Source organism: Symphalangus syndactylus, chromosome 10 (assembly GCF_028878055.3).
Source record: "Symphalangus syndactylus isolate Jambi chromosome 10, NHGRI_mSymSyn1-v2.1_pri, whole genome shotgun sequence".
NCBI lineage: Eukaryota > Metazoa > Chordata > Mammalia > Primates > Hylobatidae > Symphalangus > Symphalangus syndactylus.
This window is the reverse complement of record NC_072432.2, coordinates 101,667,522-101,694,107: the sequence shown is the minus strand read 5'-3', so window position 1 is coordinate 101,694,107 and position 26,586 is coordinate 101,667,522. Positions and strand designations below refer to the sequence as shown.

The 26,586-nt window shown below is 44.3% G+C and overlaps 1 protein-coding gene and 1 long non-coding RNA gene across 4 annotated transcripts in view; one reads left to right on the top strand and one right to left on the bottom strand.

Annotated features, from left to right (window-relative positions):
• LOC134731657 (uncharacterized) overlaps positions 1–13,260 on the bottom strand; it is a 30,424-nt gene extending 17,164 nt beyond the window's left edge. Inside the window, exon 1 of the long non-coding RNA XR_010114116.1 lies at positions 13,163–13,260. This is a non-coding gene — a long non-coding RNA (uncharacterized lncRNA). The remainder of the gene's footprint in view (positions 1–13,162) is intronic.
• IL20RB (interleukin 20 receptor subunit beta) overlaps positions 1–26,586 on the top strand; it is a 43,760-nt gene that overhangs the window by 5,115 nt on the left and 12,059 nt on the right. For 2 of the 3 annotated variants that reach the window (XM_055295319.2, XM_055295320.2), the window contains exons 2-6: positions 11,578–11,704; positions 13,260–13,450; positions 19,108–19,232; positions 21,588–21,738; positions 25,064–25,206. In XM_055295319.2, the coding sequence (XP_055151294.1) occupies positions 11,578–11,704; positions 13,260–13,450; positions 19,108–19,232; positions 21,588–21,738; positions 25,064–25,206 (737 nt within the window). Of the gene's footprint in view, positions 1–1,199; positions 1,277–11,577; positions 11,705–13,259; positions 13,451–19,107; positions 19,233–21,587; positions 21,739–25,063; positions 25,207–26,586 lie in introns of all 3 variants that reach the window. The other variant, XM_063611323.1, reaches the window with a different exon arrangement.

Sequence of the window (26,586 nt, the reverse complement as noted above, 5' to 3'; positions counted from 1 at the left end):
GCTAAATGAAAATCCTGAATTGGATTTTGGCCAAAAAAAAAAAGCATTAGGGGAAAAACTGATGAAATTTGATTAAATACTGAAGCTTAGTTAATAATATTGCATTAATATTAATATCTTAATTTTCTATAATTGTGCTATGGTTATGTACATACAGAGGGCTGAGTGAAGAGTATATGAGAGCTCTCTGTATTATTTTGTAACTCTTCTGAAAGTCTGAAATTATTTCAAAATACAGTTAATCTGTTCATCATTTCACTGGGCTAACATCAAGGTATGGGCAGGACTACATTCCTTCTGGAGGTTTTAGAGAATCTGTTTCACCCTTCCATGGTATGAATGTACTACAGTTTGTCTAAACATTCACCTGTTGAAGGACATCTGGGCTGATTCCAGCTTGACTCTGAATATTTGTGTGCAGGTCTTATGTGATGTAAAGTTTTCATTTCTCTGAGATAAATGCTGAAGAGTGTAATTGCTAGATCATATAGTAACTACATGTTTAGTTTTACAAGAAACTGCCAAACTATTTTGAAAAAGAGTATCATTTTACATTCCTACCAACAATGTATAAGTGATCCACTTGCTCTGTATCCTTGCCAGCATTTGGTTTTGTAACTTTAAAAGCTTTTAGCCATTCTGATAACTGTGTAATGCTATCTCATTGTAATTTTAATTTGGATTTCCCTAATAGCTAATAGTGTGCTTATTTGCCATCTATATATCCCCTTTGGTGAAATGTCTATTCACGTCCTTTGCCTATTTTTAGATTGGGTTGTTTGATTTTTCTACTGCTGAGTTTTGAGAGTTTTTTATGTGTTCTAGATACTAGTTCTTTGTGAGATAGTGGTTTGCAATTTTTTTTTCCACTTTGCAACTTGTCATCTCATCCTCTTAACATGGCCTTTTTCATAGCAAAAGTTTTAATTTTGATAAAATTAAAATCATATTTTTTCTTTTATGGATTTTGCTTTTGGTATCACATCTAAGAACTTTTTGCCCAGCCCTGAAGATTTTCTCCTATTTTTTCCTAAAAGTTTTAGTTTTATATTTTACATTTTTTTGCACAAGGTATGAGGTTTAGATTGAGATTTTTGTTTGTTTGTTTTGTTTTGTTTTTTTGCCTGCGGATATCCAATTGTTCCAGTATTATTTGTTTAAAGCGTTTTTTTTTTTTTTTTTTTTTTTTTTTTACACAGGGTCACACTCTGTCACCCCAGGCTAGAGTGCAATGCCGCAATCACAGCTCACTGCGGTCTCAACCTCCTGGATTCAGGTGACCTTCCACCTTAGCCTCTGAAGTAGCTGGGACTGTATTAGCTGAGACCACCACCTCTGGCTAATTTTTGTATTTTTTTATAGAGATAGGGTTTTGCCATATTGCCCAGGCTGGTCTCGAACTCCTGAGCTCAAGTGATTCACCTGCCTCAGCCTCCCAAAGTTCTGGGATTACAGGTGTGAGCTGCCATGCCAGGCCCAAAAGCCTATTGGATTTTAGGATTACTTTTGTCTGAAATTGTCAAAAAGCAGTTGAGCACATTTGTGTGGATTTATTTCTGGAATCTCTATTCTGTTTCATTGATCTTGGTTCTATTCCTTTGCCAATACTACATAGTTTTAATTACTGTAAGTTTTGGAATTGGGTAGATTGATTCCTCTCATTTTGTAATTAAAATGGTTTTAGTTATTTTAGTTTCTTTCTTTCCTTCCTTCCTTCCTTCCTTCCTTCCTTCCTTCCTTCCTTCCTTCCTTCCTTTTTTTGAGATGGAGTCTCGCTCTGTCATCCAGGCTGGAGTGCAGTGGTGCAATTTCAGCTCACTGCAACCTCTGCCTCCCAGGTTCAAGCAATTCTCCTGCCTCAGCCTCCCCAGTAGCTGGGACTACAGGCACGTGCCACCACACCAGGCTAATTTTTTGTATTTTTAGTAGAGATGGGGTTTCACCATGTTAGCCAGGATGGTCTCGATCTCCTGACCTCGTGATCTGCCCGCCTCGGCCTCCCAAAGTGCTGGGATTACAGGCGTGAGACGCTGTGCCTGGCCTTATTTTCTTTATTTCACGTGGGGTAAATGTGAAATATTGTTACATGTGTATAATGTATAGTGATAAAGTCAGGGTACTTAGGAGACTCATCACCTGAGTACAATACATTTTTGTTGACTATATAACCCTACTCTGCTATCAGGCATTGAATTTATTCCTTCTAACTATATGTTTTGTTTTGTTTTTTGAGATGGAGTCTCACTCTGTTGCCCAGGCTGGAGTGCAATGGTGCCATCTCGGCTCTCTGCAACCTCTGCCTCCCAGGTTCAGGTGATTCTCCTGCCTCAGCCTCCCAAGTAGCTGGGACTATGGGCATGTGCCACCACGCCCAGCTAATTTTTGTATTTTTAGTAGAGATAGGATTTCACCATGTTGGCCAGGCTGGTCTTGAACTCCTGACCTCAAGTGATCTGCCCACCTTGGCCTCCCAAAGTGCTGGGATTACAGGTGTGAGCCACTGTGCCCGGTCACTTCTATCTAACTGTATGTTTTTACCTTTTAACTTACTTCTCTTCATCCTCCCCGCTCCCACCCACTCACTCTTCCCATTTTCTGTTATCTGTCTTTTCACTCTACCTCTGTATGATAAAATCGTTTAGCTCCCACATATAAGTGAGAACATATGATATTTGTCTTTTTGTGTCTGGCTTATTTCACTTAAGATACAGTTCAATTCACATTGCTGCCAATGATATGATTCCTTTCTTTTTATGGCTGAATAAATAGTATTCCATTGTGTATATGTACCACATTTTCTTTATCCATTCATCCACTGATGGACACTTAGGTTGATTTCATATCTTTGCTATTGTGAATAATGCTGCAATAGACATGAAAAGGGAGGTTTCCCTTTGACATATTGATTTATTTTCCTTTGGGTAGATACCCAGTAGTGGGTGGCTGGATGGAATGGTAATTCTATTTTTAGTTTTTTGAGAAATATCCATACTGTTTTCCATAGTGGCTGTACTAGTTTACGTTCCCACCAACAGCGTGTAAGAGTTCCCTTTTCTCTGCATCCTCATCAACATTTGTTATTTTTTGTCTTTTTAGTAATAGCCATTCTGACCTGGGGTAAGATGACATCTCATTGATAGGTTTCAATCTGCATTTCTCTGATGGTTAGTGACATTGAACATTTTTTCATATATCTGTTGGCCATTTGTATATCTTCTTTTGAGAAATGTCTACTGATGTCCTTAGCCCACTTTGGGGGATTTGTTTTTTAGTGCTGTTATTTGAGTTTTTTGTATATTCTGGATATTACTCTGTCATTGGATGAATAGTTTGCAAATATTTTCTCCCATTCAACGGATTGTCTCTTTACTCGGCTGATTGTTTCCTTTGCTGTGCAGAAGCTTTTTAGTTCAATACAGTCCCATTTGTCTCTGATTTTTGCAATAGTCTCAGGAGGATTGATATTAGTTCTTCTTTGTATGTTTGGTAGAATTCAGCTGTGAATCCATCTAATCCTGGGCTTTTCTTTGTTGGGAGACTTATTATTGATTCAATCTTGTTACTCATTATCCATCGTTAAGGTTTTCTTTTTCTTCCTGATTCAATCTTGGTAGGTTGTATGTGTCCAGGAATTATCCATTTCTTCTAGGTTTTCCAGTTTGTTAGCTTACAGTTGTTCATAACAGTCTCTGATAATTTTATGTGGTATCAGTTGTAACATCTTTTTAATTTCTGATATTCTTTATTTGAGTTTCCTCTCTTCTTGGTTAGTCTAGCTAGTGGTTTTAAGATTAACTTTGTTAATCTTTTTGAAGAAATTTTTTTTTTCATTTTCTTGACCCTTTGTATTCTTTTTAGTCTCTATTCCATTAAGTTCTGCTCTGATCTTTATTACTTCCTTTTTTCTTCTAATTTTGGGTTTGCTTTGTTCTTGCTTTTCCAGTTCCTTGAGGTGCATTGTTAGATTGTTAATTTTTAATCTTTCTACTTTTTCAGTGTAAGCATTTATTGATATAAATGCCCCTCTTATTACTGCTTTTGATATATCCCACAGATTTTGCTATGTTGTGTTCGATTTTTATTTGTTTCAAGAAATTTTAAAATTTCCATGTTAGTTTCTTTGTTGACCCAATGGTCATTCAAGATCATGTTGTTTAATTTCCATGTACTTAAACTGGACTTTAGACTAGTTTAAGTTTTTCTTGGTATTGATTTCTAGTTTTATTCCATTGTGCTCTGAGAAGATACTTGATAGGATTTTGATTTTCAAAAATTTGTTGGCTGGGCGCAGTGTCTCACGCCTGTAATCCCAGCACTTTGGGAGGCCAAGGTGGGCGGATCACAAGGCCAGGAGATTGACACCATCCTGGCTAACAGGGTGAAACCCTGTCTCTACTAAAAATACAAAAAAAAAAAAAAAAAAAAAAAATTAGCTGGGCATGGTGGCGCATGCCTGTAATCCCAGCTACTCAGGAGGCCGAGGCAGGAGAATTGCTTGAACCCGGGAGGTGGAGGTTGCAGTGATTCTCAAAAAAAAAAAAAAAATTGTTGACACTCGTTTTGTGACCTAACATATGGTTTGTTCTGGAGAATATTCCATGGGCTGATGAAAAGAATATATATTCTGCAGTTGTTGGATATAATGTTCTGTAAATATCTGTTAGGTCCATTTGGTCTAAAGTCCAGTTTAAGTACAATGTTTCTTTGTTGATTTTCTGTCCAGATGATCTGTCTGATGCTGAGAGTGGGGTGTTAAAGTCCCCTGTCCCCAATCATTGTACTGTAGTCTTTCTCTTTAGATCTAGTAATATTTGCTTTAAGACTCTGGGTGCTCCAGTATGGGGTGCATATATATTTAGAATTGTTATATCTTCTTGCTGCATTGATCCATTTATCACTATATAGTAACCTTCTTTGTCTTTTTTTAATTGCTTTTGACTTGAAGTCTATCTTATTTGATATAAGTATAGCTACTTCTCCTTGCTTTTGGTTTTCATTTGTGTGGAGTATATTTTTCCATCACTTTTAGTCCATACATGTCTTTACTGGTAAGGTGAATTTCGTGTAAGCAGCATATAGTTGGAACTTTTTTTTTTTCATTTATTCAGCCATTTTATATCTTTTAAGTGGAGAATTTAATCCACTTATATTCAAGGTTATTAATATGCGAGGTTTTTTTCCTGTCATATTGTTAATTTTTTTTCTGTTTGTTTTACATATTATTTAGTGTTTTCTTTTTCTCCTATTGTTCATTGTGTTTTGGTGGATTTCTGTAGTGGTACCATTTGAGTCCTTTCTCTTCCTCCTTTGTGTGACTGCTTTACCTGTGAGTTTTATACTTTCATGTGATTTCATAATGGTAAATGTTATTCTTTCACTTTCAGGTTTAGGACTCCCTTGAACATTTCTTGTATGTCTGGTCTAGTTGTAACAAATTCCCTCAATATTCGTTTGTCTGTTAAAGACTATTTCACCTTGATATATGAAGGATGATTTTGCCAGATGTAATATTCTTGGCTAGCAGGTTTTTCTTTTTTTCCTTTCAGCACTTTAAATATATCATTCCATTCTCTTCTGGACTGTGTGATTTCTGCTGAGAAATCCACTGATGGGGTTTCCATCAGACTAGATGCTTTTTTTTCTAGCTGTTTTTAGGATTTGCTCTTTATCTTTGACTTCAGATAGTCTAACTATAATGACCATTTTACACTGTATCTCTCTGGACATCATGAGCCTCCTATAACCAGATGTCTAAATATCTTGCTAGACATAGGATGTTTTAATATATTATTTAGTTAAATAGGCTTTTTAGTCCTTTTGTTCTTTCCTTCCCCTTAGGGATACTGATAATACATAAATTCAATTGCTTTGTGTTATCTCAAATGTCACGAAGCTTTTGCTCATTCTTTTTAAAAACTTTTGACTGGATTATTTCAAAAGACCTGTCTTCAAGTTCTGAGATTCTTTCTCCTGCCTGATCTAGTCTATTGTTGAAGCTTTCAAATGTATTTTGTATTTCTTTCAATGAGTGTTTAGTGTCAGAATTTCTATTTGGTTCTTTTAAAAAATATCTATCTCTTTGGAAATTTCTCATTTATATTCTGAATTGTTTTTCTGATTTCTTTTTATTGTTTTTCCAAATTCTCTTGTATCCCAGTGAGCTTCTTTAATATCAATATATTTAATTCCTTCTCTGGGATTTCAAAAATTTCTTTTGATGAAGGTCTATTGCTGGAGAATTGTGTTCCTTTGGAGATGTCATATGGCCTTGCGTTTTCATGTTTCTTATGTTCTTATGTTGATATCTGCACATCTGGTATAACAGTTTATTCTTCCCATTTTTGAATTTACTTCCATAGGGGAGGACATTTTCCTGAAGATGTATCTATAGTGTTCATTGGCTACAGCATTTGGCATTTATTTATTTATTTTTATTTTTATTTATTTATTTTTTTGAAATGGAGTGTTTCTCTCTTGCCAGGCTGAAGTGCGGTGCAATCTCAGCTCACTGCAACCTCTGCCTTCTGGGTTCAAGCAATTCTCCTGCCTCAGCCTCCTGAGTAGCTGGGACTATAGGCACACACCACCATGCCCAGCTAATTTTTGTATTTTTAGTAGAGATGGGGTTTCACCATGTTAGCCAGGATGGTCTTGATCTCTTGACCTCGTGATCCACTCGCCTCTGCCTCCCAAAGTGCTGGGATTACAGGCATGAGCCACTGCGCCTGGCCTATTTTTGCTTTTATTCTGGGTACTTTGGCTGCAGTGTTAGTAGTATCTGTGATTTCATCAGTGGGTTAGGGTACAGTTATTGGAGTCTGTGGTGAAGTTGTGCTGTGGGATGCCAGGTGGGCCAGTCTACAGGCCCCAGTTGTGGCAGTGGTGGTCTGAGTATGCCTATCCTTGTTTCTCAGGGTTGTGTATGCTGGCACTGGTGTTGGTGGTTACCAGAATGCTGATTCTTGGGCCTCCACATGGCTTGCTTGGATGCTGGCAGTGGTAGTGGTGGACTGGGCAAGCAGGTGGGTTCTTGGGGCCCTGGACAGCTAGCATGGCACAAGTGATGGCAGTAGCAGTGGCAGGATAATTATATGGGTTCCGAGAGTTGTCCTTTTATGATGGCAGTGGGTGTGATAGGCTGTGTAGGACGGTCTCCAGGACTGCAGGTGGTACTTACAAGTAGGTGACAGCTGAGTTGATGGCAGCTGAGAGTTTAGGCCCAACCTCAGGACCCCAGAAGGAGTACTCAGGTGCCCAAGGTGCCCTTGTCACCCTCCAAGGCCCTGGGCTATACGCTGTGTCTCAGAGAAGGGGGTGAAGCTGGGTTGGGTGGGCTTGTGCTCAGGCCCTTCAATGGTGGGAGTGGGCAGCAGTCATGGTGGGTAGGGGTCAGGGCAATCCTCAGGTCTCAGGTGGAATGCATGGGTGAGGAGTGGTAGTAGCCATGCTGAGGTCCTCCCACTGGAGAAGGTGGGGCTGACCTCTGTGGCTACAGCCTGGGCCAGTAGGTGGGGAATATGCACCTGTCTCATGCTTCAGCCCTGGCGGGGCTTACCCCGCAGCCCTGGCAGCAGCCGGCCACACCTAGCTTGAGCCCTTACCTTGCTGCAGGAGCCCCCACCCAGCTTGTGACTAAGTCCCAGTGGCAACTTTTGCCTGTTTTCATCCCAGTCTCAGTCCCGGCAGCACTCACTTCCCAGCATTGGCAGCTGCAGCCCATGCCTCATTTGATTCTCAGTCTCAGCTGTGGGAGCTCATTCCCAGTTTGTGCCCCAGTCTCAGCAGCAATAGCCTGAGTTTCCCTAATGCTTCAGTCTTGGTGCTGCTGGCCACCAGGATAGCTTGTGCATCTGCCAAAGACCAGGATTTAAAATGGTGCCTTGCTGTAACTGTTTGGGTCTCAGAAAAAGTGTGGGACCCAGCATGAGTTCCCTTCCTGGGACAATTTTGTCCCCCAATCTACTGGCAGCTCCCTATGTATGTTTTCAGGGCTTAGGAGGGTTGAGGAATTCTCTCACGGCCAGGACTGCATGGTTCCATGGTGGGAATGAGGGCCACCAGAAGTCTCTCACTTACTCTCCCCACATCGAGAAGTCACTCTTGGCTGCCAGCTGATCCTAGCCAAGCAGGCTGCCTCTCCTCCTCCTTCCTTGCTTTTGGTGTTTCCTGTAACTTTTCTGTTGAGTTCCAGTGTTCTCTTTTGGATAATGTATTGAAAGTGTGACTGTATATACATGATTTCGGTTCTTCTAAGTGGAGGAGGTAAGCATGAAATGCTTCTGGTCAGCCATCTTGAAGCCCCTCCCCCTCCTTTTATGTATTATAGTTCCTTTGACTTTTCTTATAAAATTTAGGAAAAACTTATCTATATTAACAAAAAACTTGCTGGACTATTAATAGGAATTGCATTAAACCTATATATCAATTTGGGGGAGAATTGGCATCTTAACTGTTGAATCTTCTAATGCATGAACACAGTATGTCTCTCCATTTATTTAAATCTTCTTTGATTTCATTTAGCATTGTGGAGTTTTCCCTGAATATATTTTGTTAGATTTACACCTTTTTTTTTAGTGATTATAAATTTAATTTCTGTATATGTGTTTGTTTCTGGTATATAGAAATATAATTTTTTTTGAGACGGAGTCTTGCTCTGTTGCCCAGGCTGGAGTGCAGTGGTGCAATCTCAACTCACTGCAACCTCCACCTTCTGGGTTCAAGCGATTCTCCTGCCTCAGCCTCCTGGATAGCGAAGATTACGGGTGCACGCCACCACGCCCAGCTAATTTTTGTATTTTTAGTAGAGATGGGATTTTCCCATGTTGGCCAGGCTGGTCTCGAACTCCTGAGCTCAGGCGATCTGCCTGCCTTGGCCTCCCAGAGTGCTGGGATTACAGGCAGGAGCCACCAGGCCTGGCCTGGTTTTAGATTTTTTTTTAAGATTCTGTGGGATTTTTCTACATCGCGTATCATGTCATTTGCATATAGGGCAAGTTTTACCACTTCCTTTATAATCTATATTTCTTTTCTTCTTTTGCTTGCCTTATTATAGTGGCTAGAACTTTCAGTAGTATGTTGAATAAGAGTGGTAAGAGTGGACATTCTTGCCTATTCCTACTCTTGGAGAGGAAGCATTCAGTCCTTCACCATTAAGTAAGATGTTATCTGTAGGTTTTTTGTAGATGGTCTTTATCAAGTTGTGGTAACTTCCTGCCTGCTCTTAACTTGAAAAGAGTTTTTGGTTCTGTCTTGTTTTTCTTTTTCTTTCTCTCTTTTTTTTTTTTTTTTTTTGAGATGGAGTCTTGCTCTGTCACCCAGGCTAGCGTGCAATGGTGTGATCTCGGCTCACTGCAACCTCCGTCTCCCAGGTTCAAGCAAGTCTCCTGCCTCAGCCTCCCAAGTAGCTGGGATTACAGGCACGTGCCACCACACCCAGCTAATTTTTCTATTTTTAGTAGAGACTGGGTTTCACCATGTTGGTCAGGCTGGTCTCGAACTCCTGACCTCAGGTGATCCACCTGCCTCAGCCTCCCAAAGTGCTGGGATTACAGGCGTGAGCCACCGCACCTGGCCTGTTTTGTCTTGTTTTTCATAATGAATGGATGTGGGTTTTGTAAATCCTTTTTCTGTGTCAACTGATACGATTTATGATTTTATTCTTTAGTTTATTGACATGGTAAATTACATTAACTGATTTTCAAATGTTGAACCAGCCCTGCATAACTAGAACAAATCCCACTTGGTTATGGTATATAGTTCTTTTTGTACATTGTTGAATTTGGATTGCTAATATTTTGTTGAAGATTTTTGTCTAAGTTCATGAGATATATTTTTATGTAGTTTATGTATATATTTTCCTTGTCTGATTTTGGTATCACGGTAATACTGGCCTCATAAAGTAAGCTGGAAACTGTTCTTTCCTATTCTATGTTTTAGAGGAAATTGCATTTTGTTGATGTTGTCGTCTTTAAATGTTTGGTAGCATTTTCTATTAAAACCATCTGTGCCTGGAGATTTCATTTCTGAGAGCTTTAACTTATATAATTAAATTATATTAATTAATGGATTTGTTGACATAATTTAGTTATGTAATTAAATTAGTTATATAAAATGTAGCTTTGTATTTATATAGCTTTATAGTCCCCAAATAGCTGGCTAGAGAATTTTTTTTTTTAATTTACCAGAGGAAGGTGTCAGAGGGGACCATTCCCTGTCCTCCTGTACCACTCCACCCCTTTTCCTTTCCATCCCTTGGGTGATTTCAAGCTTAGGGGTGGGTGGGGGTCAGGAAGCCTGCCTTGTGGGTGCTCCAGGTGTTTCCCCACAGAACAGACCATAGATGCTAAGGGTGAGATGGAGGTGCATCACTAGGGCACTACATTAGAGAAGGGGCAGGGAAACCAGGTGGGGTGTCCCCAGCAGCCTTCCATCCCTTTGTGGTCACAGGGCTTGATAACAAGCAGCAGGTGCCAATCTGGAGATAGGCACAGAGATGAAAAGTCCCAAATGAGGACTCCAGCCCCACCCCCACTATGCTGTAGATGTTATCACTGTACTGTAACAGCAAAGGAAAGCAGGTGTTGGACATTTAAAGAGGAACATAGCAGAGAGTTCAGACTGTACCTTAGGGTGACGTGTGAGGATGAAGTTTTTGGCTTTGTGACTGCCCAAAGTCCTTATGAACAGGTTCAGCTTCATAGGCCTCTTTCATTCTCTACAAATCATAGTCCCACTGTGTGCATACTCTGGGCACACTGTGTCTGGGCACAGTCTGGGCAAACTTGTGTCCCAGACTGGCTCAGGAGCCTGCAGTCTTTCTGGGGTGGAGTCGCAGAGCTGGCTTGGTGTCCCACTTGAATGGACTCTCTCCACAGCAGATCTGAGCCTGTACTTCCCACCTGGCAGCTGATGCCCCATTTGGCCTTGTTGAGGGACATGAAAGGATTGCTTTGACATCTGAGGATGGCAGTAGCAGGAGAGGGAGGTGATGAGAATGTTGCAGTAGTCTGCATGGGTTTTCCATGAATGATTAAGAGGCTTACGTTTATGCAACTTGCTTAAAGCCACATAGTAAGTGGCAGAGTCACTGAATCCTAGCCAGTCTAACAGAAGAGTCATAAATAATGTGACTGAGTTTTCTCATTTGTACAATGGAAAAACTAATGGTCTTTACCTCCCAGTATGGTCATGAGAATTCAATGAGACAATCACGTAACAATCCAGCACATGGCCTAGATAGAACATGGTAACTATTAGATAAATATTAGTCAGTATTATTATTAATATTGATATGTCATTTATCAACAAAGTCAGAATTATAATGATGGTACCAAAAATTTAGCATTAACGTAAGTATGATAAAATAGAGTTGCTTCTGGTTTATGAACATGTGAGGCTTTTTTTTTTTTTTTTTTTGAGACAGAGTCTCATTCTGTTGTCCAGGCTGGAGTGCAGTGGTGCCATCTCAGCTTACTGCAAGCTCCGCCGGTGAGGCCCTTCATTAGACAGTAATTTGAAGCTATGGCATTCCCCCACTATGAGCCCACCTGTCAGCCAGCCTATCTGCCTTGATCCTAGATGAAGCGGCCATTCTGCCTGCCCCTCAGAACCTGTCTGTACTCTCAACCAACATGAAGCATCTCTTGATGTGGAGCCCAGTGATCGTGCCTGGAGAAACAGTGTACTATTCTGTCGAATACCAGGGGTGAGTTTTTTTTTTCTTTTAATAGTTCTTCTCCCTTAGGCAGAAGTTGGTTCTTGAAGGCATAGCCCTTCCTCCTGAGGCCAAGGTGGCTTTTTGAGTCCAGGGATAGATTATCCCCAAAGATCCACCCCCTCGGTCTGCAAAGGCATTGAAAGAGTTGAAGAAGCAAGGGAAATTGTTCTGTGGATTTGACAGTGAACTCTCTGGGAAGACGAATGTGCATAACACATTTTGGTGGAGTTATTTTAAAAAGTGAATCAACTGTCCAGTGCGTTTGACTCTGACTTGAGATGGATAAATCACTGGAGACTCAGATCCCTTAAGGGTGGAGGAGTCCTCACTTTTCCTGACTATAAGCTTATACCTAGAGCCAAAACAAACTATAATCCTAAAGGTCAGCTGGCCCTGGGGCCAAGCAGGCTCTAGTCTTCTCCAGGTGTCCAGGTGCCTGCAGCTATTGAAGAGTGATAAGGACAAAGAAATTGCTCCATGTATTTCATTAACAATGAATACAGACTGAACACCTACGTGTGTAAACATTCTTCTAGGCTCAGGGATACAGTTGACAAGGTTTCTGGATTTTGAGAGCTTACATCTAGAGGAGGATACAGATGATAAATATACTAGGCCAGCATTCTCTAGTATGGTAGCCACCAGCCACAGCTGACTATTTAAATTTAAATTAAATTAAATTAAAATGTCTGTTTCCTGCCACATTAGTCACATTTTAGGTGTTCAATAGCCACATGTGGCCAGTGGTTACCATATTGAACAACATCGATTTAGAATATTTGCATCATCACAGAAAGTTTATTTTTGGAAAGCACTGCTCCAGGGAATTTTGGATAGTAATCAGTGCTAGGAGGAAGCTAAAAGGCTGATGCCATAGAGAGTTGACACTGAGGCTCCTTTATATTAGATGGCCTGGGATGGCCTCTCTGAGGAGGTGATATTTATGCCATAGCTGAAGGACAAGAGGAGCCAGCCATGCGAACAGCAGGGGCAGAGCATTTGAGACGGAGTGAACAGCTAGTCAGAGGTCCTAAGGCAAAAAGTGCTCAGCATTTTGGAGAAATGACCAACGTGGCAAGAATATCACACTTAGGAGCAGAGTGAGAGAGAAGGCCAAAGCATCTTGTAAGGCCACTGGCAAGAGTTTGGATCCCATTCTAAGTCCTGTAGGAAGCCATTAAGAGAGAAACGTCACAATCTGCTGAGTGGTGAATGGTTTCGAGAATGGCAGGTGTGCAGGCTGGGAGATCACAGCAAGGCAAGGAATGACAGTGGCTGAAATTAGGGTTATGACCCTGGAGATGAAGAGATAAAAGAGATCCAGACACATTGATGTTTATGCCTAGCTTTCCCTATCTGGCAATAAAAGGAGTAAGGGAGAATGGATGGTTGTTAGGGAGGAGAGTGGAGGAACTAGGATAATGAGAAAGTACTTATTTTACGTACCTGTACAAAGTAGGAGAATGAAGGCAGTTAGTTGCAACCATAACTGAGCCTGTGTCAGAGGGGCTGGTGTAACTCTGTGCCCTCCTTTCTTTGACAGGGAGTATGAGAGCCTGTACACGAGCCACATCTGGATCCCCAGCAGCTGGTGCTCACTCACTGAAGGTCCTGAGTGTGATGTCACTGATGACATCACGGCCACTGTGCCATACAACCTTCGTGTCAGGGCCACACTGGGCTCACAGACCTCAGCCTGGAGCATCCTGAAGCACCCCTTTAATAGAAACTCAAGTAAGGCACTTCTCTCCTTACACTCCCACCCCTACCAGCCCCTCCTTTAGGAACCATGTTCACCTAAACTTTCTAGACTCTTTTTAGCATCAAAATAGTCCTGCAAAGCCAGAGTATTGTGAACACAAACAACCCTTACTGGTATATATGAAAAATTGCCAACTGCTTTCTACATGCTGCTCTCTCTCATGCCCTTTGACTATGCAAGTCATTCCTGACTGTCTGTGTCAGGGTGTGCAGGTGTTGGGGATGCTGACATTGGGAACCTGGAAGGAAAGCTGCTCTGGAAGTGAAGAGGTGGCACCAGGACTGCTGCTCCCTACTCTGACTGCGCCTCCATAAATCTTACACTGCCTCCCACTTGATGCCTCATTAACTGCATATTTACTGCCCATGTAAGCAGCTTTGTTGTGCAAGAGGATTTATACATTTAACAGAGCCACCAGAAAATTGCCCTTCTCTAATGACTTCTGTGGGAAATAAATAACTTTTCTTTTGGAGTGGTACCTGGAAAAGGATTGAGAAAGAAGTAATAGAGGAATCCAGATAGGTGGCCAAATATGGCTGAGTAAAAGCACTGGTCATTGTATAAAAGGACATGCGTGTTTGGGGAACAGGAGAGGCAAGGGCTGATGGGCAAGGAGTAGGGAAGCAGCTGATCATGTGGTGAAGGGCTTTGACAAGAAGCTTGACCAAGTCAGTAGAGGGTAGCCATGAAAGAGGAGAGGATCTAGACCAGGTCTATCTCTTTTTTTTTTTTTTTTTTTTTTTTGATACGGAGTCTCAGTCTGTCACCCAGGCTGGAGTGCAGTGGCGTGATCTCAGCTCACTGCAACCTCCGTCTCCCGAGTTCAAGTGATTCTCCTGCCTCAGCCTCCTGAGTAGCTAGGACTACAGGCATGCACCACCATGCCTAGCTAATTTGTGTATTTTTAGTAGAGACAGGGTTTCACTATGTTGGCCAGGCTGGTCTAGAACTCCTGACCTCAAGTCATCTGCCCACTTTGGCCTCCCAAAGTGCTGGGATTACAGGCATGAGCCATGGCGCCCGGCTGACCAGGTCTATCTTACAAAACAACCACTCTGGCTGCTGTGTAGAAAATGAACCAGAGTAGGGCGAGCCTGCAGGACAGGGGAAGAGTAAGGAGGAGGTTGTAATACTCCTACTGATCCCAAGAGTTTGGAAGGGGATGGGAAGGAGACAATGAATCCAAGAAACATGGCTGATTTAGAAAGGACAGAGCTTAGGGATCAAGTTTGTGGGGACAGAAAAGGGAGAGATAATGATGGTATTCAGCTGCCAACTGGAGTTGGTGAGAACACCAGCTAAGGCAGATAACCCAGGGGGAAACAACTGGTCTTGAAGAATAGGAGACACCCCGGGCTTTGAGACTGAGATTTCTACAAGATGTCATGTCATGGATGTCTGACTGGCAGCTGGAAATCAGTCCCTGAGGCTTAGAAAGCTCAAAGGCAGATACATAACACAAAGTGGTTTTGTTTGTTTGTTTGTTTGTTTTGTTTTTGAGGTGGAGTCTTGCTCTTTTGCCCAGGCTGGAGTGCAGTGGCGCCAACACAGCTCACTGCAGCCTTGCCCTCCTGGGCTCAAGCGATCCTCCTGCCTCAGGCTCCCAAGAAGCTGGGACTACAGGCACATGCCACCATGCCTGACTAATTTTTTTGTATTTTTGGTAGAGATGGGGTTTCACCATGTTGCCCAGGCTGGTCTCGGACTCCTGAGCTTAAGTGATCCTCTTGCCTCAGCCTCACAAAGTGCTGGGATTATAGGAATGAGCCATCACATGGGGTCATCACAAAGTTAACAGCTAAAGGCTTGGAAGTAGACGAGACTGTCTAGGGACAAGATATTGAAGACAAAGAGAGGACAAGGTCCTGGAAAACCTCAGACTTTAAAATGTGGATGGAGGGAAGGGCACCAGGGTAGAGGATCATGGAAGGGAGAATAGAACAGCTCCAGAGACGCTGGACGAAGCCCCTGGATGGGCCCTTGAGAAAGTAACTTCATGGAGTGGAGAGGATGACCACCTGGCTGCTGGGGTGGTGGATTGCATGCAGGTAGGAAGGAGCAAGGAATGGGTGGGAATGTAACCAGTTTAGAGCTGCAGGAAAGGCAAGATAAAGGTCTTCTTTGGCCTCTGTTTTCATGATGTGGCAGAAGAGCTTCTGTTGTGAGTGATGGTGGAGGAAGGTTTGGGGCAGAATTTGCAGCATTTGGATGAGTCAAAGTTTACTGAGGAGTGTATGATATTAGGTGGAAATTAGGAAGGTTTAGAAGAAGGGGAGCCCAAGCTGAAGAGCAGAGGAGGGAAGGGATGGGGCAGGAATAGGAGCATTGGAATGGGATACCAAAAGGAATTTTGGTGCAGATTGTGGGCTCCTTTGCCTAGGCCTCCTTCCCAGGCACCAGGACTGGAATGGAATGGAATGGAGTGACTTCATGGAAGGGAGAGGATGATCATCTGGCTGAATTTGGTCCAGGAGGAGTTGGTTGAAGTGGCAGGATCTGGGGGAGATTAAGGGGCCCTGGAGGGCACTGCAAAACTGCCACTTCCTGCAGTGCCCAGGCAGCACCCAGCACCACCTCCCTCTGGCTCCTAAGAGCATGGGGATCCAGCCAAGACCATTGCTGGGGGCTGGCAGCTGTTGTTGGAAAGCAGGCATGGGTCACATAAAGATAAGGGAGTGCCTACAAAACTATGTGGGTGGGGATGTGCTGTAAAACCTTGTACTTAAGAAGGCCTGTATAAACAGGAAAAGAGCTTGCTGCAGGGGCAGCTGAGGAACAGGAGTCTGTACTTGCATCAGAAGATGGAAGATATGGTTCTATGAGATCCAAGCAAATGGGCTGGGATGGCGTCATGATCTCTTAAGGGCATTAAGTTTGTCCTCTTCCATTTGAAAAAGGCCACTCAGACTTCTCCCCAGGAATGTGAAAAATCTTGATTTAAGGCTCTCCTGAAGAGGATCTCTATTCTCTCTCTCTCTCTTTTTTTTTTTTTTTTTGAGACGGAGTTTCGCTCTTGTTGCCCAGGCTGGAGCGTAATGGCACGATCTTAGCTCACTGCAACCTCCACCTCCTGGGTTCTAGCGTTTCTCCTGCCTCAGCCTCCCAAGTAGCTGGGATTACAGGAATGTGCCACCATGCTTGGCTAATTTTGTATTTTTAGTAGAGACAGGGTTTCACTATGTTGGCCAGGCTGGTCTCGAACTCCTGACCTCAGGTGATCCGCCCACCTCAGCCTCCCAAAGTGCTGGGATTACAGATGTGAGCCGCTACGCCTGGCTGAGGGTCCCCACTCTTAAAGGGAAACTTTATTGAGAGCAGAGGTCTTTAACTTTGCACATTTGAGTCACAGGGGAGCTTTAGAATCACTTATGCCTGGGGCTGTTCCCCAGAGAGTCTGGTTTAAATGATCTGCATGCATCTTATTCACTGGGAATTTAAAATTCTCCCCAGATTATTTTCATGTACAGCCAGGGTTGAGATCTACTAGTAAAGAGGCTAAACACTCCACACAAGGGAGGTAGAAATGTAGAAAGAAATGGGCTCAAATTCTGTAGATTAACTCTGTGACTCTGGGCATGTCACTTAATCTCTCTGTAAAACAGGAACAATGTTAGGCTGGGCATGGTGGCTCACGCCTGTAATCCCAGCACTTTGGGAGGCCGAAGCCAGTGGATCATGAGGTCAGGAGATCAAGACCATCCTGGTTAACACAGTGAAACCCCGTCGCCTGTAGTCTCAGCTACTCTGGAGGCTGAGGCAGGAGAATGGCGTGAACCTGGGAGGCGGAGCTTGCAGTGAGCCAAGATCGTGCCACTGCACTCCAGCCTGGGCGACCGAGCGAGACTCCCTCTCAGAAACAAAACAAAACAAAACAAAACAAAACAAAACAAAACCAAAAAAACCCCAGGAACAATGTTTACCTTCTAAAGCTTCCTGGGCAGATTAAATGAGATAAGCACGCAGAAGGCATAGGACAGAGGTTCCTGCTCCAACGCTGTCAAACAACTCTCCTCTGAACTGAAACTTCTGATTATTTTCTCTAATTCTGGTCTCAATAAAGATGGAGATCAGAAGACTCAATTCTAATCATATCTGACAGAAAAGTCAAGGAGTCAAAAAATCTGTTTCCCTTCTGAAGGTGTTTCAGAGGTAGTGCTAGTGGTGCTATGTGGTCATATGAACCTCAGGACTGACTGTGTTTTGCACAGTTGGCCCTGGCTTCCCAAGTCCTCCTGACCCCTGTCCAGGTAGCTCTTCAACAACCAGGCATATACACTTCTCTGATGAGGGAGGCGAGGGGGAAAGGCTTTGTTCTCTGAAAACTCCCTCTAGGAACTGCCTTTCTTCTGAGTGTCCACTGACCCCAGGAAAGGCAGATTTAGCCCAGAACATGCCCCACCCCACTTTCCAATCGAAGACCAATGATCAGGGTGGCCCTTCTGGTCCTGCAGTATCTGGGTCTGAGAGGCAAGTATAACTCCATCACCAGTAACCAGGGTGTAGAGACTATCTGTGTGGGCCCTTCTGTTCTTGGTCTGCTGGTGGGAAGGTATCCACAAGGGCTGTGGGCCTCTCTGCTGGGGACCTTGCAATATGAAAGATGGTGTTTGTGCTTATGCTATAATTTCTAGGGTTGATTATTGGAATCTGTAAAAAGCCTGTGGGCTGGGCGCATTGGCTCACTCCTGTAATCTCAGCACTTTGGGAGCTTGAGGTGGGCGAACTGCTTGAGTCCAGGAATTTGAGACCAGCCTGGGCAATGTGGTGAAACCCCATCTCTACAAAAACTACAAAAAAAATTAGCTGAGTGTGGTGATGTGTGCCTGTAGTTCCAGCTACTTGGGAGGCTAAGGTGGGAGGATTACCCGAGCCTGAGAGTTCCAGGCTGCAGTGAGCCATGACAGTGCCACTGCACATTCCAGCTTGGGTGACAGAGACCCTGTCCAAAAAATAAAAAAAAGCCGGTGACTTGCCAGCTGAGAATTGGGCTGAGAATAGAATGGCCAACCCTATTCACAGGCTGCTCATCTGCTGATATGTGAAAGTTATCAGTAGCCAGTACATGCCACAGATCTGTGTGAGCTGTGGGAATGCACATGGCCCTGCCATGTATGCTCATTCCTAAGGGGCAAAGACCGGGCCTGGCTGTTCAGTATAGACCTGATCTCACATAGGCATTTGGCAAGCATTAAAACATAGCATCTGCTCACTTAGATGAGCCAAAGTGAGGAGCAATTTCTGCTGAAAAAGCGGTGACAGGAGGGGCGTGGATCATAAAATTTTGAAAGAGAAAGAGATAATGTTTACTGGAGTTTTTAATCACTTTTCTTGTGTATATGTGCCTCCTGGAGAAGGAACAGTGGACTTTATTAAAGGATTAAAAAAGAAGAGAATTATAGTATTTGTCATTTGTTTTTTCATTCATTCATCACTCAAAAAGCATTTACTGAGCACCTGCTGCATACAGGAGAGTATTCGTGTACATGTTTCCATGAGCTTGAAGCTACAGCAGACTCCCTTCCTCCCCTACAGAGACTGACATATTTCCATAGATGACCCGGTCACTGTGTTCCAGGGAAATCAGCCCTGTCTGGGGCTGGCTTTGACTCTCCTGTTGTCTTGCCAACAGCCATCCTTACCCCACCTGGGATGGAGATCACCAAAGATGGCTTCCACCTGGTTATTGAGCTGGAGGACCTGGGGCCCCAGTTTGAGTTCCTTGTGGCCTACTGGAGGAGGGAGCCTGGTGCTGAGGTGAGACTCCAGCCTTGGCCTTTGGGTCAGGCTTCGGGAAAGCAGGCACAGATTTCTGAGGGTGAGCAAGGGAAGGCGGCCCCTGCTCACTGGGTGGCCTGGGGATGAGCAGTCCTGGGTGAAGTGTGCAAAATGTGAGTATGCTGACCACCCCATCAGCCTCTTCTCCAAAGAACTGCCTTGGTCCATTCAGTCATGCCTTGGCTGGGAGCATTTCCAGGCCAGAGCTGCTGAAGTGTGGGGCTTCCCCCTTACCCTAAACTCTAACATAGTTGGACCCACAATATCTTTTCAATGCCTTTTTTCTCCCTCATCAGCTCATCTCCTCAGCCACTTAGGGGCAGCAGTCAGGATTTCTAGATCAACAGGATGATTTCAAAAGCACACAAGGCTGGTACAAACCTCCTGAGGGTGTGTGTCTTGGCAGGGTGAAGAGGTAGAGGCAGGGATCCAGGAGCTGGCTTGTGAGTAAACCCATCTAACTATGAGCAGGTGGGCCATGCAGAGTGCCCAGGTGGGGTGCTGCCCTCCCCATGGGAAGGGTGCTGCAGTCTGGGATGGGTGGGAGGCCAGCCTTCACAGAGGGAATAGCCAGACAAGCAGCAGCAGTATGAGGAGTGGAGCACGAGCAGGAACTAGGGGACACTCAGACCTGTGGGGCCTCTTTCCAAGCATGTGGTGACAAAGCTTAGAGGCCCACTCCAGGCAGCACAAGCAAAGATAGGCTTTATTACAAGGACTAATACGGTGCAATAAGGAGCTCTCACAGATCTATGAACAGAGCTGGCACGGGGCCAGGCTACAGCCTCACCTACCCAGGGCCTTTGCTCCCCTCTGGTGGGTCCCTGCTCTTTCACACTTTTCTAGCTTATTCCAGGCTGTGATCCCTCATCAATGCTTCCTACTCATGCCTATGATGTGCCCTCAGCCCCTCCAGGCCTCTCAGGCCTGACTTCTCCTCACTGTGTCCTCTCTCCTTTGTCCCTGCTTCTAGCTCTTGGTATTCAGTTTCCCAAGACCAAATCCTCAGAAGAAGAATCCAGTTGGTCTTGCTCGTCTTATCAGGCCAAGCTTCAGGGGTTGCTGGTAGCCAGCTCACCCCTGATTGGACTCTTCTCAGGCCAAGGGTACCCTTGATCTTATAGCAGTATCTGGACTCAGAGCACATGCCTCACCACCCATTCAAAGAGGGCTGTAGGTTGGGTAGCTTCCCATGAAAGGTGGTGTGGGCAGGTACAACATTGGGTTTCAGTATTTACCCCCGCTAGGCAAGAGCCCACGGTAGGATATGGCATTGCCAGCCAGGCAGATGGAGTAGTGCTGGGGACAGGGCAGAGCCTGTGCAGGAGGAAGCATGCAGTTCCCTCAGATTCATTGGGATGGAGCCCACTACCCACCCTTGGTAACTGGCAGGGCCAGGGCTAAGAGGGGAGCATGTACCCTGAGTCATCTAGGCTTGGTCCAGGCAAGCCTCCACAGGCTCAGATGCAGAGCACAGCCTCAGGGAGGGGCATGGAGGTGGAAGGGTGAACAGACGGATGGACAGATGGGTGGATGAGTGAGGAGGTGCTGCCCATGGCTCCACTGCACTGATTCCCTGGCAGCAGTGGCCATGCCAAGCCCCTGCTCAAGTCAGGGTCTCTGCACAAATGTTACCCTATCAGAGAAGCCTTCTCTAACCACTCTGTTTAAAGTGGTGCCTCCTCGTTACAATCTCTTTGCTCTGCTTTTTCCTTCACAGTCCTTATCACCACCTGATGTGTATGTTTTTATTGTCTGTTTCACTCCATGTAAGCTCCATGAGAGCAAGGACTTTGTCCATTTTGTTCAATGCTAGGTCCCTGTGCTTAGAGCAGTGCCTAGCACATAGTAGGTACTTAATAAATATGATTGAATGAATGAGTGCCTGAATGAATGTATGCGTGAGAGGGAACATTCTGTGTGCATCCGGAAAGGAAGTATCTGCAACTTTCCTTCCCTGGCACTTTTTGCCCTTTCCAGTCCTGCTGCCTTCTGGGAATAATTGTTTTCTTTTTCATTTTTTGAGACAGAGTCCTGGTCTGTCGCCCAAGCTGGAGTGCAGTGGCACGATCTCGGATCACTGCAACTTCTGCCTCCTGGGTTCAAGTGATTCTCCTGCCTCAGCCTCCTGAGTAGCTGGGATTACAGGCGCCCGCCACCACGCCCGGCTAATTTTGTATTTGTAGTAGAGATGGGGTGTTTCACCATGTTGGCCAGGCTGGTCTTGAACTCCTGACCTCAGGTGATCTGCCAGCCTCAGCCTCCCAAAGTGCTGGGATTACAGGCGTGAGCCACTGCACTTGGCCAATAACTGTGTTTTCTGGTCTGTCAAAGGAACATGTCAAAATGGTGAGGAGTGGGGGTATCCCAGTGCACCTAGAAACCATGGAGCCAGAGGCTGCATACTGTGTGAAGGCCCAGACATTCGTGAAAGCCATTGGGAGGTACAGCGCCTTCAGCCAGATAGAATGTGTGGAGGTGCAAGGTAAGGATGCCTTCTCTGTCCCTGGAGCCCTGCACAGGTGGTAGCCTCTCCTGGCGTATCTCAGAGGCCTGCTGGGTTCCTTTGTTCTGAGTTTTTCCTTGATTTCACTGACCTCCCTCAGGGACTGGGTGGGTTCCTATGGTGAAGTTATGTTTGTCACTCTGATTCCCCTAGAGGTGGGAGTCCACCCCGGGGCTGGGTGGGGTTGCGAGCAGCTGTCTGAAACACTTTTCCCCTCAAAGCTTCCTAGGCCTGGGGACCAGGTGTTGCAAGACTGGTTTAGCAGATAGTTACCGCCTGTGAATCAGAGCGGGCTGCAGGAGAGGCAGCCACAGGCTTCAGAGGGTCCGACCTTGGAAGGAGGCGCTCCATTGTATAACACCACAGCCTTCTTCATCTGGAAGGGACCTTATGGAAAGCCCAGAGAATCCTCTTGTTTGAGTTACTCTTTTCCCTTGAATATTTTAAGGTCAGAAAACCTACAATGTTTAAAAACCCTTTGAAAAGAAGCAAAACCAAACAAGAGCCTACATTCCATGATCTGTCACTTAGACATCATTAGTTACATTTTTGTGTGTAGCCTTTTAGTCTTTAAAAAAAGAACTATTATCTTTTTTAAAAGACTAATTATTGTCTTAATTATGTAGTATATTTATTTATTTATTTTTCTTTCTAAAAAAATGTATTCTGTTTCATATGTAGAGACAAGGTCTTGCTCTGTTGCCTGGGCCTTGGCCTCCCAAAGAACTGAGATTACAGGTGTGAGCCACCATGCCCGGCTCATTTAGGGCATCATCCTTCAGTCATTGCCATGTGTAGGCACATGCTGTAGTCCAATAACATATACATTTTGTGCCTGCTTTTTCACAAATATCATATCCATAACATTTTTCATACAGATTTCCTGATTACTATTTTATGCTACTTTATAAAATCATACAAGTCAAGCTTGCTTAACAATCCAAACAACACCAAAGCATATAAAGTAAGAGGAGGGCCAGGCATGGTGGCTCACACCTGTAATCCCAGCACTTTGAGAGGCCGAGGCAGAAGGATTGCTTGAGCCCAGGAATTCAACACCAGCCTGGGCAACATAGCGAGACCTCATTTTAATAAATAAATAAAGAGGTGAGTGTGCCCCATTCTCCCGCACATCACTCAGGAGGTTTCCGTCAGTGAGTTTGGCGTTTAATCTTCCAGGCATTGTCTGTGTGGTACCAATGCTCACACACATAGATGGGGTGATATTGTACCTACTACTCTGTACGTGGCTTGTCTTCACTCAGGAGTATATTGTGAACGTCTTTTCATGTCAATACATATGGATCTACCTCATTCTTTTTTATTATACTTTAAGTTCTAGGGTACATGTGCACAACGTGCAGGTTTGTTACATATGTATACAAGTGCCATGTTGGTGTGCTGCACCCATTAACTCGTCATTTACATTAGGTATATCTCCTAATGCTATCCCTCCCCCAGTCCCCCACCCCACAACCGGCCCCGGTGTGTGATGTTCCCCGCCCTGTGTCCAAGTGTTCTCATTGTTCAATTCCCACCTATGAGTGAGAACATGCAGTGTTTGGTTTTCTGTCCTTGCGATAGTTTGCTCAGAATGATGGTTCTACCTCATTTTTAAAGGGCCGGGTGTGGTGGCTCATGCCTGTAATCCCAGCACTTTGGGAGGCCGAGACAGGTGGATCACCTGAGGTCAGAAATTTGAGACCAGCCTGACCATTGTGGTGAAACCCTGTCTCTATTAAAAATACAAAAATTAGCCAGGCGTGGTGGTGCACGTCTGTTATCCCAGCTACTGGAAAGGCTGAGGCATGAAAATTGCTTGAACCCAGGAGGCAGAGGTTGCAGTGAGCTGAGATTGCGCCACTGCACTCCAGCCTGGGTGACGGAGCGAGACTGTCTCAAAAAAAAACAACAAAAACCATATGTATATGTCAATATATGTAAATGAAAGGCTGTTGCTCTAGTTCAGATGTTGCTAAGAACTGATATGTATATAGTTGTTTCCTTCTTTGGAATTACTTTTTGGAATTAAAATTTCAGGAGTTGGAGAGAAGTGGGGATATGGGCATGAAAAAAACAAAGAATGAATAAGACCTACTATTTGATAGCACAATAGGATGACTATAGTCCGGAATAACCTAATTGTATATTTTAACATAAAGAGTGTAATTGGATTGTTTGTAACTCAAATGATAAATGTTTGAGGGGATGGCTACCTATTCTCCATGATGTGCTTATTTCACATTGCATGCCTGTATCAAAACATCTCATGTACCCCATAAATATATACACCTACTATATACCCACAAAAATTAAAAAATAAAAAATTGCAGGAGTGGATGAAAGGGTATGAACACTTGTGTATCTCTTGATGTGTACCACCAAAATATTTTCCAGAATCGTTGAAACAATGTACAGTGCCCCCAGCCACAAGTCCACCAGCTTCCCCAGTCTCATTGACTGGGCTACCCTTCACATTGCAGGGGAGTAGCCTGGCCCAGAGAGGCTAATTGAGTTGCTCAAGGTTACATAGAACTGAGAGATGGGAAAATAACCTGTCCCCTCTTCCGCATCTCCAGATGCTCAGATCTGGCCTTTTCTGCTACAATTATTTGATAGAATGACTGTGAGCTTTGGAGCCATTCCTACCTGGGTAACCTGGGGTAGGCCACTTAACAATTCTGAGCACAGATTCTTCTTCTATAAAAGCAGGGATACTCGCACTCATTGTGAAGAACACGCAACTACACGTTCAGCCCCCAGCATAGTTCTGGAAGGCAGTAGTAGCCCTAGCACACAAAATAGGGGCTTGATATACTGCAGTTATTTTCTGACTGTTTTCTGAACCATTTCCTCCATAACATGAATCAATGCCAAGAGTGAATTGTGAAACACACTTTGTTTTCAGTTACCGCCCAGCCCCATTCTGTGCTGTTCTCTTTCAATACCTCCCCCTCATCCTGCCCAGGGCTTGGCACTCCACCTTCCTCCTGGCAGTGGTGCCAAGGTACGTGCTAACACAGCAATTGGCTTAACACATGATACCCCTCCCTTTTGTGTCACAAGAAAAAGATTTTAATCTTCCCTGGGGCTTTCTGGAAACCATGCCTTAATCTGGATTCTAGAAAAATGCTTTTAATGGTGGTAATTTTGGTCACTAGGGCACACATCAAATCTCAGAATGCTGATATCTGCCGTCTTAGCCAATGTGCAAAGTCAACTCCAGGAAACTGGGGGAGGCTCAGGATTGAAGTTTTAATCTTCGCTGCTGTTTTCTAAGCCTGTTTTTATCTTTTGTTTCCAGGAGAGGCCATTCCCCTGGTACTGGCCCTGTTTGCCTTTGCTGGCTTCATGCTGATCCTTGTGGTCGTGCCACTGTTTGTCTGGAAAATGGGCCAGCTGCTCCAGTACTCCTGTTGCCCCGTGGTGGTCCTCCCAGACACCTTGGTAATAGAGTAGTTCTTTATTCCTTTCAGTATAACACTGACCAGATGTAGTTTGGGCCTTAGCTGGGCATGGGCACATGTTTCCATGTTTCTATTATGAGATTATAGGCATCTGCACAGAGAGGGGAGAGGAATACTTATAAAAGACTTCATTTCTAACTAGAGGTACCGGAAGAAATCTCCCTTCACCAGGGCGTGGTGACCTTCCTGAGGCAAGCCACTTCTGCTTTCTCCCAGGGCCTGGGATGGCAAAGAGAGAAGATGTGTTGCCCAGCCCAGGATGCTCAGTGTTACAGGAGTCACTCATGGTTTTACCCTCCCAGACTGGCCTGCTGAGCATTCTTGGCCTCTTCCCACAATTGTAACAGCAGCTACACCCAATAACATGTTCCAACCCAACTTATTCAATTCACATGCCAAAAGCCTCATTGTTCTCAGAGTGAAGAAGATGTACATGGGAGGCATGGACTGTGCTTGGATTTCGGTAGGGTAGGGTGGGGTGAAGGGACAGCAACCTGGACCTTCATAGTGACTGCCTGAGTTAGGGGACCCTACCTGTATTTTCAGATCCTCATGAGGTCAGAATTCTTATCTTACTCCTGAGGGCCCTGGACCACAGGTCTGGGTCTCTCCAGTGGGTAGAGGACGCATGCACCCATGCAATGGTGGGGGAAATGCAAAAGTAGGGCCTCCAACAGCTCCCCCATGTTCTCTGGCTGCCTCTCCAGATGTTTCCCCCCAACCCCCAGACCTCAACCACACAAAGCAGTGCAATAAAACAAAACAAAACAAAAACAACAGAAACAAAATAAAAAAGCCCCATCTCTGTCACCCTAGGGAATTCTCACAGTTCTCTCCTGGGAAGAGGGAGCCAGCGTCAGCTTCTGAAAAGCAACTAAAGCCAGAACTACCCGCAACTTATACACGCCCATAGCTCCTTATCAGCCTGGAGTCACTCTTTCTGAAAGGAGTCATCCTTGTGACAGCTCTGTGGCCCTGCTTTCTCTCCCTACACAGGAGGAATAATTCTCACTATAATTCAGTCTTCAGGACACCCCTCCACTCTGTTATCCTAATGCCAGATCTCCCTTCTTTCCCATACTTCCAGGTAGTCATAATGACGTTAGCTGATACTAGTACAGAGCTAAATGCCAGATACTGTTCTAAGGCTTTATATTTATTGACTCGTTTCTTTTCATAAAGCTTGGCAGTGTCCTTTTTATCAGTTCCCCCTCCATCCTTCTCTGAATCACTGAATGGCTTACAGCTATGCATAAAGGCAATGGGATATATCAAACCCCGGGAAACAGGGTGGGCCTTTATTACCCTTTAGTAAGAATGTGAGAGTCTCAAAGTACCTTGAAGCATAAAAGGATATGTA